The sequence below is a fragment of the Artemia sp. Qi Xiang Cuo genome, chromosome 4 (genome assembly GCF_049724085.1).
Source record: "Artemia sp. Qi Xiang Cuo chromosome 4, ASM4972408v1, whole genome shotgun sequence".
NCBI classification, from domain to species: Eukaryota; Metazoa; Arthropoda; class Branchiopoda; order Anostraca; family Artemiidae; genus Artemia; species Artemia sp. Qi Xiang Cuo.
In genome coordinates this window covers 60,124,196-60,140,298 of record NC_142797.1, presented here as the reverse complement: position 1 = coordinate 60,140,298, position 16,103 = coordinate 60,124,196, and the positions used below count along the sequence as shown (strand labels likewise).

Genomic DNA, 16,103 nt, shown 5'->3' with positions numbered 1-16,103 from the left:
TCAAATTTTTATGCTGATTTCAAATATATAAGTTTCATCAAGCTTGTCTTACCTACCAAAAATTTACGTGCTTGAGAAAATTTGCCTTATTTTCGAAAAAAGGGGGAAACAACCTTTAAAAGTCATATAACTTTAATAAAAATGACACCATCAGATTCAGCGTATCAGAGAACCATACTATAGAGGTTTCAAGCTCCTATCTGCAAAATGTGGAATTTTGTTTTTTTTTTTTTCAGAAGAAAATCACGGAAGCGTGTTTATTTATTTATTTTATTTTATTTTTTTCCCCAGGGGTGATCGTATCGATCCAGTATCCATAGAATATCGTGAGAAGGCTCAATCGAACTGAAATTAAAAGTTCTAGTGGCCTTTTTAAGTGACCGAAAAAATTTGAGGGCAACTTGGCCCCCTCCTACGTTCATTTTTTTCCTGAAATGACCCAACCAAAACTTTTAGATAAGCATTTTTTTCAGCATAGTCGAAAATCTAATTAATATGTCTTTGAGGATGACTTAATCCCCCACAGTCCCCGGGGGAAGGGCTTTAATTTATAAACTATGCCCATGTTCTACATATGGTATAGGCTTTTGATAATCATACAGCCGTTTTCAGGAGGAATTTTTTTCTAGTGGGGGTCGTGTTCCTTATATGAACTATGAGGGAGGATCTTTCTATGGAGGATTTCTCCTTGGGCGAAGGGACGTTTACACGAAGGGGGCGCAAGATTTCCCAGCATTATTTGAAAAAACGATCAGAAATTAAATAAAAAAACAAGTTTTTCCAATTGAAAGTAAGGAACAACATTAAAACTTAAACCAAACAGAAATTATTACGTATGTGAGAGGGTTCACCCTCTAATCAATACCTCACTTTTTACGCTAAAATTTTTTTTAGTACTTTCAAAAGAGCTATCTATTCTAATTAACCGGCCTTTGTGATTCAGGGGTTTGTGATTTGAACAAAATTCGAACTTTACCGTAAAGAGCGGGGCATTGACTAGGGTGCGAACTCCCTAATATACGTAATAAAAACATACGAATATAGAAATTCGTTACATAAGTTAATTCGTAAGTTACGTCAGAACAAAATTTCGAGAAAGCCAATTAGCCAAAAAAAGGAAGTTAATATGCGAATGTCGTTTTAATTATTCATGTACGGTGAGCCCACATCAAAGCTGCGAAAATAATAATTAACATACTTGAATTAAGTTTTCAAATGGCGGCTAACCTTTATCGATATATTGACGATTAATCATAAAATGGTGGTCTTGTCAGCAACTAACTAGAAAAACAGGCTCGCTTACTCGTCAATTCATTTGTATCTTGACGGCATGGCATGGACTGAGCAGGTAGCGGGGGCTGTGCTTTGCTGCGCAAAGATTTAACTCGAGAACACTCTAGTAATAGGGAGTGAGATGGCATGGCCTACATATGTCGCTAAATTGTTTAAGTTTAAAAAAAATACTAACAGGTTTATAAAATAGCAAATTAAAAATGTATACTTTTTACTCAAAAAAGTATAGAGTGAATCAGATTTTTATGCTAATTTCAAATATATAAGTTTCATTAAGTTCGGTTTTACCAATCAAAAGTTACGAGCCTGAGAAAATTTGCCTTATTTTCGAAAAAATGGGGAAACACCCCCAAAAAGTCATAGAACTTTAATGAAAAACACACCATCGGATTCAGTGTATCAGAAAACCCTACTGCGGAAGTTTCAAACTCCTATCTGCAAAAATGTGGAATTTTGTATTTTTTGTCAGAAGAAAGATCACGGATGCCTGTTTGTTTGTTTGTTGTTTTTTTTGTTTTTTGTTGTTGTTTTTTTCAGGGGTGATCGTATCGATCCAGTAGTCCTAGAATATCGTAAGAGGGCTCATTTGAACGGAAATTAGAAGTTCTAGTGCCCTTTTTAAATGACCAAAAAAGATTGGAGGACGACTTGGCCCCCTTCCACGCTTATTTTTTTCCCAAAGTCACCCAATCAAAATTCTGAGATGGCCATTTTGTTCAACATGGTCAAAAATCTTATAAATATGTTTTTGAGGATGACTTAGTCCCCCACAGCTCCCGGGGGAAGGGCGGGAAGTTATGAACTTTGCCCATTGTTTGCATATAGTATTGGTTAATGGGAAGTATAAAGACGTTTTAGGAGGGGATTTTTTTCTGATGGGGGGTGTCGTAGGAGGGGGTTACGGGGAGGATCCTTCCATGGAGGATATTTCCTTGGGGGTACGGAAAGTTCTAAGAAGGAGGGGCCGGATTTCACAGCATTATTTAAAAAACGATCAGAAATTAAATAAAAAAACTAGTTTTTTTTCAATTGAAAGTAAGGAGAAAACTGAAACTTAAAAACAACATAGATGGCTCCGAATATGAGGGGGTTTGCCCCCTAGTCAATACCTCGCCCTTTTCGCTAAAGTTTGTTTTAGTACTGTCAAAAGAGCTATCTATTCTAATTAACCGGCCTTTGTGATTCAGGGGTTTGTAATTCGAAAAAATTCGAACTTTAGCGTAAAGTGCAAGGTATCGAGTAGGGGGTGAATTCCCTAATATACGTAGTAAAACATACGAATATAGAAGTTCGTTACGTAATTTAATTCGTAAGTTACGTCAGAAAAAAATTTTGAGAAAGCCATTTAGCCAAAAAAGTAAAATTAATATGCAAATTTCGTTTTAATTATTCATGTACGGTGAGCCAAAATTAAAGCTGCATTAATTCAACGTTGGTTTAATTGCAAGGGTTAATTGCAAAACGTTCAGAAATTAACCCTTTGATGCCTGAATATTGAAAAAAGAGAGGAAAAAATTCCGCGCCTGTTTCTGTGCTTTATTTAAGGTCATTCCGCGACGAAAATGCCAAGAAAATTTTTTTTTATTGATGAAAGTGAAGAAACTACAGAATGGTTCCCACAAGCAACATCCGGCAGTAACAGCACATAGTCACACATCGTCTAGCTAGTGTCGTAAGATAGGAAACAGTTTCTGTTTGGCGTGAAACACAAAGCCACTTCGCACTTCATACACTTCACCTTGGAGTGGGCTTGAACACAAGCTCGGCACCTCTGTTTGCTGTCTATCCAAGCTGGAAAGGGCTCCTGGCCGTCGAGTCTCGTCAAGTCTGGTGAGCGGCAACTATACTTTCTTTTCTTTTTGGATAGATCTTCGTTGAATGATCTACCTCTCTTAGGTGTCGCTGAGGATGCGCCAGACAGTAAGGCGCGTGCAACGTCCGTTTTGAACTGCAGCAAGTTCATGGGTTTTTGTCCTGTAGGAAGACACCTGCGATACAGGATCCACTCATTTACAATGGAAAGGTCAAACAAGAAAAAGAAAATTTGCATGTACCACTTGTTTCGAGACTTGAAGTCAATTCTGTACAGCTCTATCAGCTAATCGGCAAAGTCAACGCCACCCATAAAGCGATTGTATTCCTTCACGCAATGTGGTCTCTTCACTTCTATATATTCTTTTCGCTTGCTATCCCACCTCTCACAGGTATCTTCAGGATTCACAGCTGCATAGGTTGATATCAAGTGAACCGGCCTATTATCATACCACTTCACCACTACAACATTCGACTGCGTTTCCACCCGCCAGTCATACGAGCCTCTTCCTTGCGCTTTCATTTTGCTATCTAGTTCCAAAGCGCAGCCTTTAAAGCTGTTTACTCTAACTGTAGCCAGTGTAAGCATACCCTGATCATTTAGGGTCTGGGCCAGGTCCAGTGACGAAAACCAGTTGTCATAAAAGAGTTTGTAGTTCATGTGGTTTGGGATTCCCCTCGCAAGTCGGAGGACAAAATCAACACCAACCCCCAAATCGCTTGTATCAACTGATCCCTGGCCAGTGCACATTTCTAAATCATACACAAATCCACTTATTCCCGCTCTGGAGATGAACTTGTGTCCCCACTTATGTGGTTTTTTTCGGATTGTACTGCTTCAGCGATATTCGCTGCTTCGTCGGAACTATTTGCTCATCAATGACCTGGTGTTCTTCTGGGTGTATCTTCATGAAGTTGGCTCGAACCTTTTCTATCAAGGGACGAATTTAATGAATCTTGTCATAATCAGGGTCTCCCTGAGGCTTGTGCGATACATTGTCATTGAAATGCAAATACTTCTCTATCAGTTCAAATCTGTCACGTGACATAGCATCGGCTATCACGGAGGTACGAGTTTCGTTTGACCAGTAGCTGCGATAGGAGAGCATTTTCACTATTCCTGTAAACGCAAGGACTCCCAGAAAAAGCTCAATGTCAGTCGAAGAAACACCTAACTGCTTGCCATCTTTCTGAATTGCATATATATTCGTCTGATCGCGTATGTGGTTTACTACTTCTTTATTGAAAAACAACCTGACATATTCGAATGGGGTCTTGTCGCTCATTTCTTGGTCGACTTGAAGCTGATCTTTCCACAGAGCGTCTGGTGGGATAAAATCTACTTTCCTCCAAGCAATGTCTCGTCGTCTCATTGGTTTGGAAGAAGGAATACTTGTGGCTTGTTTTGGTCGGGTTTCTTCAACTCCATTAGCTTGGGACTCATCGTGACTTTCACAGTCGTTGGTCTCAATTCGGCCGGTTTCTATTTAAGCTTCGAGCAGTTCTTCTAAAACTTTGTCAGAAGGAACATACTGCGGATCAGATGGGTTATTATCTTCACTTGGCAGGTCTTCCAGGTCAGAAGTATCATCTGGACAAAGATCAAAATTCATAGCTTGTGCCAATGAAATTGGGCGTAAACGTAGTTTCTTCATAATTGTAGAGTACTCATGTTCCACTGTTCTTGGTGCAGTGGATGTAGATTCGTCCATTGCAACTCTAGAAAAGACATATTGGTTGAGAAACTTAGTCAATCTTACTAATTGTATCTACAGGAAATTTCGTAATTTAGCTAAAGAAAGTTCAGTATTTTACTACTGACAATGGCAACCTCAAGCTCAAGCTGTTCCGGATGGTTCCTCAAAGGTACAGATCCTATTTCTCATTGTCAAACCATCCGAAATTATAAGATAGTGGCGTAAAAACAGTGGCTACGGGATATATTAGCATATCACACTCTATATACGTTCAGTCGCCTAAAAAGTTCTCATTTCTGACGGATGGCTCCTCTAGGAACCACGATTCTTAGGGCCCCTCCCTTCCCTTAATTTTCACACTATTGATGCAAACGACACTCCATTTGAACTGTCAGACCTTACTCTCTACCAGGCTAGGGAAATAAAAACTCTAGAACAAATCACTACGTTATCAATTACAAAAATACATGCCCACCTTTCTGAAAAATCCAAGGAGGCAAAATGTACTTACTTCGACCGTGATTATCTCACTCAAAGGCGGACGATCATAAACTGAGAAAAATACTGGTAATAGAGCTCGTTGACTATCACACAATGGTAGCAACCCCAACGGGTTAGCTTGTGTAGTTTTGATAATAAAAATTTTGAAATTTGTGGTTTTTGAGGGAACCTTCAGGCATCAAAGGGTTAAAATATATATAAAAAAAACATGTTTTTTTTAACTGAAAGTAAGGAGCGACATTAAAACTTAAAACGAACAGAAATTATTCCGTATATGAAAGGGGCTGTCCCTGTCTCAATACCTCGCTCTTTACGCTAAAGTTTGAATCTGTCACACAACTTAATTTTTTAAAACAATAAAAAACTCTATTGTAAGGAGCGAGGTATTGAGGAGGGGACAGCCCCTTTCATATACGGAATAATTTCTGTTCGTTTTAAGTTTTAATGTCGCTTCTTACTTTCAGTTAAAAAACTAGTTTTTTTTTATTTAATGATATATAAAAACGCTCAGTGATTATACGTTTCATGGATTCTTCTATATTTAAATAATAAAAACAAAATGTGAAAGTTCATGCGTTAGGCTACACCAAATCTCAATGTATTTTTCTTTTAAACATATTTACTGTCTTTATTCACGGTGTTGGATCAATCTTTTTCTTATATATTAGGCTACTCAGTCATGTATGATTTAAAGTCCATGGAAAGAGGTTGTTGCGATAAATTCTTCTTTTTAAGTTGATATCCTTAAACCTGATTTCGACAGTTAAATATCTTTGCTGTTCAGATTATGTTGCATAGCACAATCCCATGTTTAAAAGGTAATTTTTTTTTATTATTTTTTATATAACGCCTGGATTATAAGGATCAACAGTCAAAATGTCCCTGCTTATAGTTTCCTGGGTTATGAGTATTTTTTTTTTTTTTATTATTAGAGTGAAAACTGTTTTTCTGAAATTAGGAGATGTAAGCTCACAGCAGTTTTCCCATATGTGTTCTAAATCTGCTAAAAAAAACTAATATCTAATATGTGCAGATTTAGAATATGTGTTCTAAATCTGCTAAAAGGCCCATCTACAGTAAGGTCTAATTAACACCGAGGCTCAAATAATATTCCCTTTTTGAGTTAGTTGAGTCCAAACATATGCACAATAAAGATGTGGCTAGCCTCTACAGCTAGATTTATCCAAAGCTCAAGTTCGACTGGTTTGAACTTAGTAAAGGCTGGCCAAGCAGAATTTTATTTAGAAAAACCTGGTTGGTTAGCACTTTTGAAACCACAGATAGCTGTGGCATTGGCCTATTTTGACATGTAAAGGAACACTAAAACCTGACTGCTGGCATTAGGCTGTACTGGTTATTGGAATAAGTCAGGTCTGTACATTGCCTAATTTCCTTATAAATCAGCCTTCATAGACGAAATTAGTGGGAAAAGATTATTTTTGACGAAGGGTTTTAAAGCCAAGTTCTCTCCATTTAAATTATCCGCATCTGTGAAGCAGGATCGACGATAAAATCAACGATCTTTCACAAATGTTACATTTTCTAGCGACAGGTATAGTTTGGCTAAGGCAAAAATCAATGAGGGAGCATTCTTGAGTGATTGCAACACAAAAGGCAAGGAGAAGAGTTACCAACTATCCCAGCAGCAACGAGGATGAACACTCCGGCCATGTTCTTCAAGCCTAATCTTGCTGGCTCACTGCCTGGCTTTTCGCATTCTGAATTGAAAAGAGCACTGACAATCCATTTTCGATCCAGCTCCAATAGTGTTCCATCTACGGAGGAAAATATTATTTTAAAATATACTGGAATAGATTTTAGAATATGTTTAAAAGTTTAAGTGCACGAGTATGTATAAATTGTCTTAAAAATACTCAAATCAATACATTAATCATTTCATAGTTCAAGTTTCTTAAAAGTTGAATATAGCCTTTTTCAATCATTTTAATTGGTTTTAGTTTGCTAAGTTTGCTGTATGTCCATTGAGTTGCTTAAAACTAATAATTGGAAATTTAATCATTAAGGAAAATAAGTAAATAATAACACCGTTCTTGTATAAATACTCCCTGGGAATATCCGTCTCATTAAACTGATCAAATACAAACTGTATACCGCAGTTTATATAATTAGCAGTATGATCTTTCCCTATCTCACCCGTTAATAAAAACCCGGACCGAGGTGCGAGTGATCCAGAGAACGTATAAACATAAGCGGCATTAGATCTTTTCACGGGTAGACAAAGAATAATCACCTACGGAACAAGTACTGACAAAACCACTTGGCCGGCTGACCAATAAGTGCACAAATGAGTGGGAGGAGCTTTTTGTTCGCACCGAGAATGAAGAGCCAGAAATCATCTGCGGTAAACTTACTGGATAATTATATGAACTGTGCTGTATACATACAAATTTTGGACCAGTTGTGTCGGGTGACCAGTATTATGGAGCGAAGGGTGAGGAGGTAAATTTTTCTCTTAAGATCTTTAAAAAGACCTCCTCCCTCACTTCTTTGGAAGGGGAATATTGGGAACTACATATTGCAAAAAAGGATCAAATATTTGGCTAGATCATAGTAAATTTTCAAAGATCAGATCTACATTAGAAAATCCTTTGACCCTCTCATAGTTTTCGGAATGGGCAGTTAAGATTATATACTTAAGTTAATATTTTGAAATTATACCTAAATTAACTTCAATTAATTCATACATCAAATAATTAAATATTATTAAATACATTGATAGTTAAATAAGAAGAATTTAATAAATAAATTTAATCAAATAAGTAAATGAAGAAACTTATAAAATATAATAGCAATAGAATTAAATAAATAAATTACATATAATTAAATAATAAAATATACTAAAGTTAACCTTCTGAAAAATCAAGCAATGCCTCATTCACGGAATCGGTCCATCTTGATTTCTTTTGGAGCCCAACGACGTACCCGGATCTTCCAAGAGAATGTGAAGAAACTATCAAGTCACAGTCTTTGGCACTTTCAAACTCGAGTTGGGTACTATCCCATAGAAATGCAGAAATACGGCTAGAATAAAAGAATATCAGGAATATAATGTACAATGGCATAAGGAAAGCTACATACTGAAAAAAGTCTAGTTCCAGATTTCTCTTGGAATACCCGACTTGATTCGGTAAGAACATCCTGCACAAGAAAGCTGGGGATAATCTTTCGCTACAAAAACCTTTTACTGCTCATCTCGATCATCCCACTCTACAAGTCTTGCATCAGACCCGTTGCCGAGTATGGATGCCCGCTGTATGCTGCTGCTTCGAAAAGTTGCTGGCACCGCTCCAAAAGATCCATAATAGGCCAGATTTAGTTGTTCCCCACAACTCTCTCCAGTCTGTTAGTGAGAGGTTTAATGTAGCGTTGATGGCTGTTTTCTATAAGGGCTTAAATTCACCTCTTTTTCTAGAGGTTTCTCATATTGTTCCTCCAATTGTCCAAAAAACAAGACAGACACGAAGGCACAGAGTTCTGTGCAATTCTCTTGAGGCTTGCAAGCCGGGAACAGAGTACTTGCAGAACAGCTTCACGCGACGTTGCGCTTCAACCTGGAAGGATCTTCCTGTGGAAGTTATCTCCAAAAGTTTCTTTGTTGACTCTTTCAAAAGAAGATTCAATAGTCATATGAAAACCTCGATAAAAGACTAGAGGCAAATCAGATATTTAATTGTTCCTTGCACCGCGAATTTAAGAATAAAAAAAGAAAAGCAGTTACAGCTTTAAGAAAGAATACTCACTTATAGTGAAATATCTATAAGAAAAAGTAACCATTTTTATAAGAGATTTCAAGCCTAGTATCATAACATTGGCCTAGTGGATATTAGCCATAAATAACATTACAAGCACTTAACTAAATATAAAACATAAATGGCTCTATCAAAAATCAAAGTATGCAAAAAATGAGGAAGAAATGAGATATTCACTAAACTCACCAAAATTTCATGCAAATTGACTGTTAAAACATAAAATCGCAAAGAAAAGAAGAAAACGAGGAAAATTAACAGCCAGTGAAAAAATTGAAAAATTATGCAAATATTTCGGTCAAAACCTCCGCTTGACCGTCCTCAGGGCAGAATAAAACTAATAAAAATATAAAAACTAAACCTTAAAATAAAAATACAAAGCTAAAATTGGATTAATTGTCCTCGTTTTCTTCCTTTCCTTGCGATTTTATGTTTTATCATAATTAGCCAGTGTGGTCTCAGAAATTATTTAAAATTGACCGTTAATGGTAATGAACGATAAATAAGGAGCAACCTCTGTCAGTAGAAAGAGGAACTTGAAAATCGGAGAGGTCATTAAATTTATAAAATTATATCCTTGGAATACATTTATAGTGATGAATATTTTCCCTCAATGTATAATTTACCATCAGTGTTGCTGTTTGCTGCGCATTTCTCCTATTTTAACATTTTCCAAGAATTGACTTGGAAGCCTATTATTGAAAAAAAAAATTAAAAAGATGAAAACAGCATACATTGATATTTAAACCATTTTCTATCAGCTTCAAATTCAAAATATATTTTCTTTTTGAGATAGAATATATCAGTAAAACAATCAGTGGAAAGCTAGCAGCCAGATAAATAAAACATTAATCTTGTTAATAAATATGCTACAACTTTTTGTCTTCATTGATATGTAATTAAGTATTTTTAAATAAAAATTATCATCGTCAAAAAAAATAAGACTTAAGAAAATGTGTATTCTTCATGAATCTTGTTGATTAAAATATTAATTTTAATTAATAATGCCTAATTTTAGTTAAAACTGTTGATTAAAATATTGTTTATTGTCAATAACTAGTCCAAAGTAAGTTGAACTATTTAGCCTGGCATGCCTAGAAAAGAGGAACGGAATTATTTTTTTTTTAATCCGGAGAGAAAGGCTTTTTGGGTGTATACAGCTCCGTCACAAAATAATTATATATTTTCTCTAAAGTGCAACTAATGTTTATCCCGAACCAAAAAGAATAGGATGGGCCTATGATACCATGAGGCGCCCAGGTGTTTTTTAGACAAAAGCTGAAAATTGTTATTTCTTTTTTATAATTGTCTTCTATGTCTACGTAAGCGTTATTGTACAAATATATAAATGTTCATATTAATTTACTTCCCCTATGTAAATATAAACTTGAACATATAATGTTATAATAGTTATTTTTTCTATGTTTGCGCAAATGGCCCAAATCCTACGGCAGGGAGAGGGAGCAAAACAAAGCTTGGGATCCCACTGTACCACCTAAGTGATTTGTACCAGTTAAGAAGGAAAAATTTTTGACGGTTCTGCTATTTGCGGACTCTAAAATAGTTCGATTGTAATTTCGATGCTTTTTCTGCATGGAAGACTGCAGTATATTTAGGGACCGCAGAGCTCGCACAGTGTGTTCAGATAAAAGAAATACTCGGAGGTATTCTATCTAACAACTATCGTATCGACATTTTGACTGATGAATTCAATAACTGGACTTATTATGAGTTTCAAAAACTCATATCCCAAGGGGTAGGAAACATGGAATTAGGTTGTATAGAATTTTTTTACTCAGGCAGGAAGGATTTGGTACATAGACAAGGTGTAGGTCTCACGATGAATAAGGAAGTTGCTAATTCTTGTTTAGGTTGGGAAGTTATCATATTAGAACACTTATCGCTCATTTTATGACTAAAAAGTGAAGGGTTTCAGTCGTAGTAGTATATGCCCCTATAGAACGAGCTGACGGGGATAGTAGTGACTGATGAATTTTACTTACAGTTACAGTAACAAATAGACAAGGCTCCAGGCAGAAATATGGTGTTTTTATAAGAAGATTTTAACGCCCAGGTAGGCAGAAGTAAGGATAGATGTTATCCTAGCCTAGGTAAATTTGGTGTAAAAAAAGAAAACAGTAATGGCTACAGACTACTACAATACTGTAGGTATAACCATCTAGTTATAACCAATACCAGGGGCGAATCTCCAACATTTATATGGGGGGGGGCAAGAGGGTTCCATATCCGGATAGTCAAGGGGCATGGGACATATAATAATTTTTTTCTTCACATTACTGGGGGGAAGGCAACTGCCCCCCCCCCCCCAATGAAGCCCCTGGCCAATGCAGTATTTGGTCATAAAATGGTCCATAGGTTAACATAGCATGCAGATGATGGTATGACAGCTAACCTTATTGATTATAATATTGAAGACTGGCAGGATCAATGCAAGATACTAGTGTATATAGGAGTGCTGTTATTGGTGTTAAAAGTAAAGATCTCCATCTAAAAGTGTCTGGGTTAATTTAAAGCTGAAATCTCGGAAGGTAACTACCTTCCGTGAAGCCAGAACGTTGGTAGACTCCAGCATGATAAAAACTTTCCAGGAACAGTTGAATAGTAAACTCGAGAGTTTGTAATTTGACATTTGTAGAAAATGGAAGGAATAATTTTGGAAAATAATTCGGGAAGTTTATGATGGTGTCTTAGGGAAGAAAGTTAGGAATGCAGCTAAGAATATTAGTCAAAATGCTTTACGTTTAATAGATAAGGGGAGGGTCTTACACAGGAATTATCTGAGTGATATATCATATGAAAATAAGAGGAATGTTAAAAAATATGGAGAAAGCATTCAAATATGAATTGAGGAGGAGTGAAGTGTAGGCCATGGATAAAATGGCCGAGTATCTGGAAGATACAGCTAGACGGAATAATAGTAAACTACTGTACTGGCATGTTGATAAATTGAGAAGGAGTAGTCAATCTGGAGTTGTCCCAGCTAAAAATAGGAACAGGGCCACAATTAGTGATTGAGAAAGATTTAAAGAGATGTTGGCAGAATATTTTGAAAATGTGCTAAACTGGGGTAGAGTTACAATACAAGATATAGAGGAAAATGTAAAAGTTTGTGACACCATGAGTGTGAAGGAAGATTTATTTGTGAGGAAGAATTAGTAACAGTGCTAAAAGTATTAAAAAAATAATGAGGCCCCAGGTGCTGATACTGTGGTAAATGATTTTCTTAAATGGGGTGGCAATGAGGTTAGAAATAAGTTACTGAAGATTATGAATATGATTTTTCAAAAAAAAGGAAGTACCTAGTGATTTTAGGAAAACCCTGATTAAACCCCTGTATAAGAAAGGTGATAAAAGTGAGTGTGGTGATTATCGAGGTATTAGTCTTGTCTCTGTAGGTAGTAAAAAACTTAGTAATATGATACTTTCTAGACTGAGAGATGCCGTAGACAAAGCTTTAAGAGAAGAGCAGTCTGGTTTTAGAAAATGTAGAGGATGTGTCGACCTAATTTTCACTCTTAGGTTAATAGTTGAGAACTGCCTGAGTCATCAAACACCTTTAGTCCTCAGTTCTATTGACATTGAGCAAGCGTTCGATTCAGCTGATACAAGAGCTTTAGCGAAGCTCTTGTCCTTGTTTGGTATATTAAACAAATACATTAAAGTGATTTGTGCTATGTACGAGAATAATACTGCTGTGTTTAAAATAGGAAATGAGGTTAGTTGCTGGTTTTATATTAAATCAGGAGTTAAGTAGGGTTGTGTTCTATACCATTTTATATGGATCGTTTTGATGGACTTCGTATTTGGGAGTGCAGAAAAGGCAATGGGAGAACTTGGCATCAAATGGAAAAGAAAAACTTTCATGGACTTAGATTATGCTGATGACTTAAGCCTCTAGAATGAAAGTGTGAGCAAAATGAATGAGCTTTTAGAGGTTTTGTGAGTTCAGGGTGCTAGAATAAGTTTGAAAATTAATGGTAAGAAGACTAAGTCGCTAAGGCTAGGAATCAGTGAAGATGAAAAGGTGACGTTGGGTATCATAAAGACGGATCAAGTGGACAGCTTCACTTACCTTGGTAGTATTAGTAAAGACGGTGGTTGCCTTGAAGATGTTTTTGTTTTACAGTTTAAAAAAGATTGGAAGAATAGGGAAATAAGTCTGTGAACCAGTATTAGAATATTGGAAGCTACAGTGATTACATTGGTCAAATATGATTCTGAAGCACGGGGGCTCCAAAAAATGTAGAAACATTGCTAGATGCGTTCCGGAGAAATTACCTAAGGATTCTTTTTGGCACCCAGCTGACTGACCGTATTTCAAACAGCAGGCTCTAATAAAAGTGTGGTTCAATCCCGGTTTCTAGGGCTATAATGAGAGAAAGGTTGAGATGGCTAGGGCCCGTTAAATGGATTAAGGATAACAGATTGCCAGTATTGCCCTTTTCGTCCGAACGTCTAAGGCTAGACGGAAAGCAGGTCGTCCACGGTTGGGGTGGGAGGAGGTCGTAAAGAAATACTTAAGGGAAATGGGAACTTCCTAGGAGGGTGTAAACAGGGAGGCTTTGAATAGATCTGGACGGAGCAGGAGCGTGCGCAGCGTTGTTGGCCTCAGACGGCTTAGTGCTGCTGTGAGTTGGTAGTAGTAGTAGTATTAATCTTTCTAATTAGCCAACTGCTTTGCTGGCTGTTAATTCATGTGAATCACGAAGCATAACACAGGCAGTTTATTTTTTTAAAGATGGTAATCATATTGTAAACTTTGGAAATAGGTTTTTCTTGGTTAAAACCAATAATTAAAATTCTAAGTATATGTCAGAAATTCATATGTATATTCCTTCCCAAGGTCACTTGAACCCAGAATAACCCCACTATCTAAAATACAAACATTGTAAATTATCAACAATCAACAACCCCACTTCTTAGAATAAAGCAATAATATTTCCTATCTGGAAGAAACTCAATGGTCAACAACCCAACCCGAATTCTCTTTATCGGAAGTTTACAGTTCTGTCAAATGCCCGGATGTGTATATGCAGATTGTGCTGAATATAAGTTACCAATTTAGATTATTTGAGTCAGTTCGAATTCTGTATCTGTCCTCGCCATATGTACATTCACTGTATTATATGTATAAATAAACATTTTATACTCTAAACATAAACTATGTGATGGTTAGAGGTTCTAGACATCCTCCACCGGTAGAACCCAGATAATAGGCCAACGCTACCATAAGGCCCTAAAGAGAAGAAGTCTCACTGTACAGAGAAGTAGATAATTCACAGAGAAGTGACCAAAGAAAGTTTACAATATCCTCAGATTGCACTTTTGATCGACAAAGAATGACTTTTATTTTAGCGGAGTAACAACCCTGTTTGACGTCAAGGAATTCATCAATCACAGCAAAGACGAAAAATTCCACTAAATAAAACTGGTTATCCCCTGAAGTTGAAATTGCTATATTTGCCTGTTACAAGTATATTGAAAATGAATTATGAGCTTAATCATCGCAATTATTTAGAATGAGGCACAACAACTTTGAACTTTCAATTTTGTTCCCTAATTTAAAAAAGAAAACAGCCTTATACCCGTCTTTAACACCTTGGATGCCTTCATCTACTGAATTGACTGCGTATTGTCCCATGGTTTTGTAAACACGGTGTAAATCTAGTTGATGGTTGAGATAATGTTCAACAGGCGATCCTCGAACCGTTGTAAATGTAAAATTATCAGCTGGATTTCTTAGCTAAAAATGAACTCAAGGTCAGTATTTCATAATACTAAAAATTATACACACAAATTGCAGCTGAATGCTAACATAAACTAAGTCCAATTTCATGTGTAAATTTATCATTGGTTGGATATCCAAAAAATGCAACAGAAAGGGTTAGAGTTAAATTTTAGGCTGTCCGGGGATTAAAAAACTATCCGAAAGTCGTAGTAATAGTCTAGCCGGCACGCAGCCAAAATGAAGGCAGCTCTATTAGTAAAAAAACCTATTCGAAAATATATACTTCAAAATCCTCTTGCAAACAAGTACCTACTGCCATTATATTTTAACGCCGTTATAAAAAAAAAAAAAAAGATTTTACTGAGGTGAAAATTCACACTCACAACGTAGACGGTCATGATGGTAGCCTGCTGTTAGAGTTGCGTACCCAGAAGATAGCACTCAAGATTATTTTCGGCTCTGGAGTCGGAATAGGAACCCGAAACTGTGGTTGAGAGACATTACTAGAGTACGTGAATAACTTAAAGCTTAGAATCACTCTCGGTAAGTGCACCAAGGTAGTCTGCCGAAAACTGAGTTTTGTACGATTTCTCTACTGATAATGATTACTGACTATTGACTATTTCTCTACTGATAAAGGATTCCTTCCCTGATTGTCTTATCAATACTAAAAAGCCTAAGTTTTTCGGAATAATCCGTGGTGTGGATATCGAGTTCGACATTGAAGCTCTAGCAGCCACTTTGCCTGGGATTCTGGAGTTCAGGCGCCTTGGAATGTCGAGAACAGTAAAGGTGTCGTTTGAGTCCGAAGCATTTTTAAAATATTAGATCGTCCATGGGATTAAGTTCGGTTACGAGCTCTACAAAGTTGAGAAAGACAAGGTGCTTCCAAAACGATGTTTCGCATGTCAAAGTCCCTCTCACACCGAAAAAAACTGTGATTCTTCTACTCTGAAGTGTGCTCGTTGCAGTGGAAATCATAGATCAACGAAGAATACTCCATGTACTAACCCCATTTGTTGTGCAAATTGCAACTCAACTAACCACCCGTCTTACAGTTTCAGTTGCCCTGCTATGAAAAAGCTTTTTAAATGAATATTGGTTCTACGATTACGTCCTTTAATTCGAATGGAGTCATTGGCAAATTTGTAGTGCTGAATGAATTTGTTTCTGAAAATAGTTCAATACTATGTTTGCAAGAGCATCATTTGTTGGACCATTCTTTGAATATGTTAAGTTCCCTTTCAAGTCTACATGATATATTTACCGTTCCTGCGAGGCCTA

The 16,103-nt window shown here is 36.6% G+C and overlaps 1 protein-coding gene across 2 annotated transcripts in view; it reads right to left on the bottom strand.

Moving 5' to 3' along the window:
• The window catches only part of Nmdar1 (glutamate ionotropic receptor NMDA type subunit 1), a 239,418-nt gene that overhangs the window by 7,619 nt on the left and 215,696 nt on the right, over window positions 1-16,103 (bottom strand). For both annotated transcript variants that reach the window (XM_089088460.1, XM_089088461.1), the window contains exons 14-16: window positions 14,677-14,834; window positions 8,173-8,345; window positions 6,935-7,078 (exon numbers count right to left, since the gene is read on the bottom strand). In XM_089088460.1, the coding sequence (XP_088944586.1) occupies window positions 6,935-7,078; window positions 8,173-8,345; window positions 14,677-14,834 (475 nt within the window). The remainder of the gene's footprint in view (window positions 1-6,934; window positions 7,079-8,172; window positions 8,346-14,676; window positions 14,835-16,103) is intronic.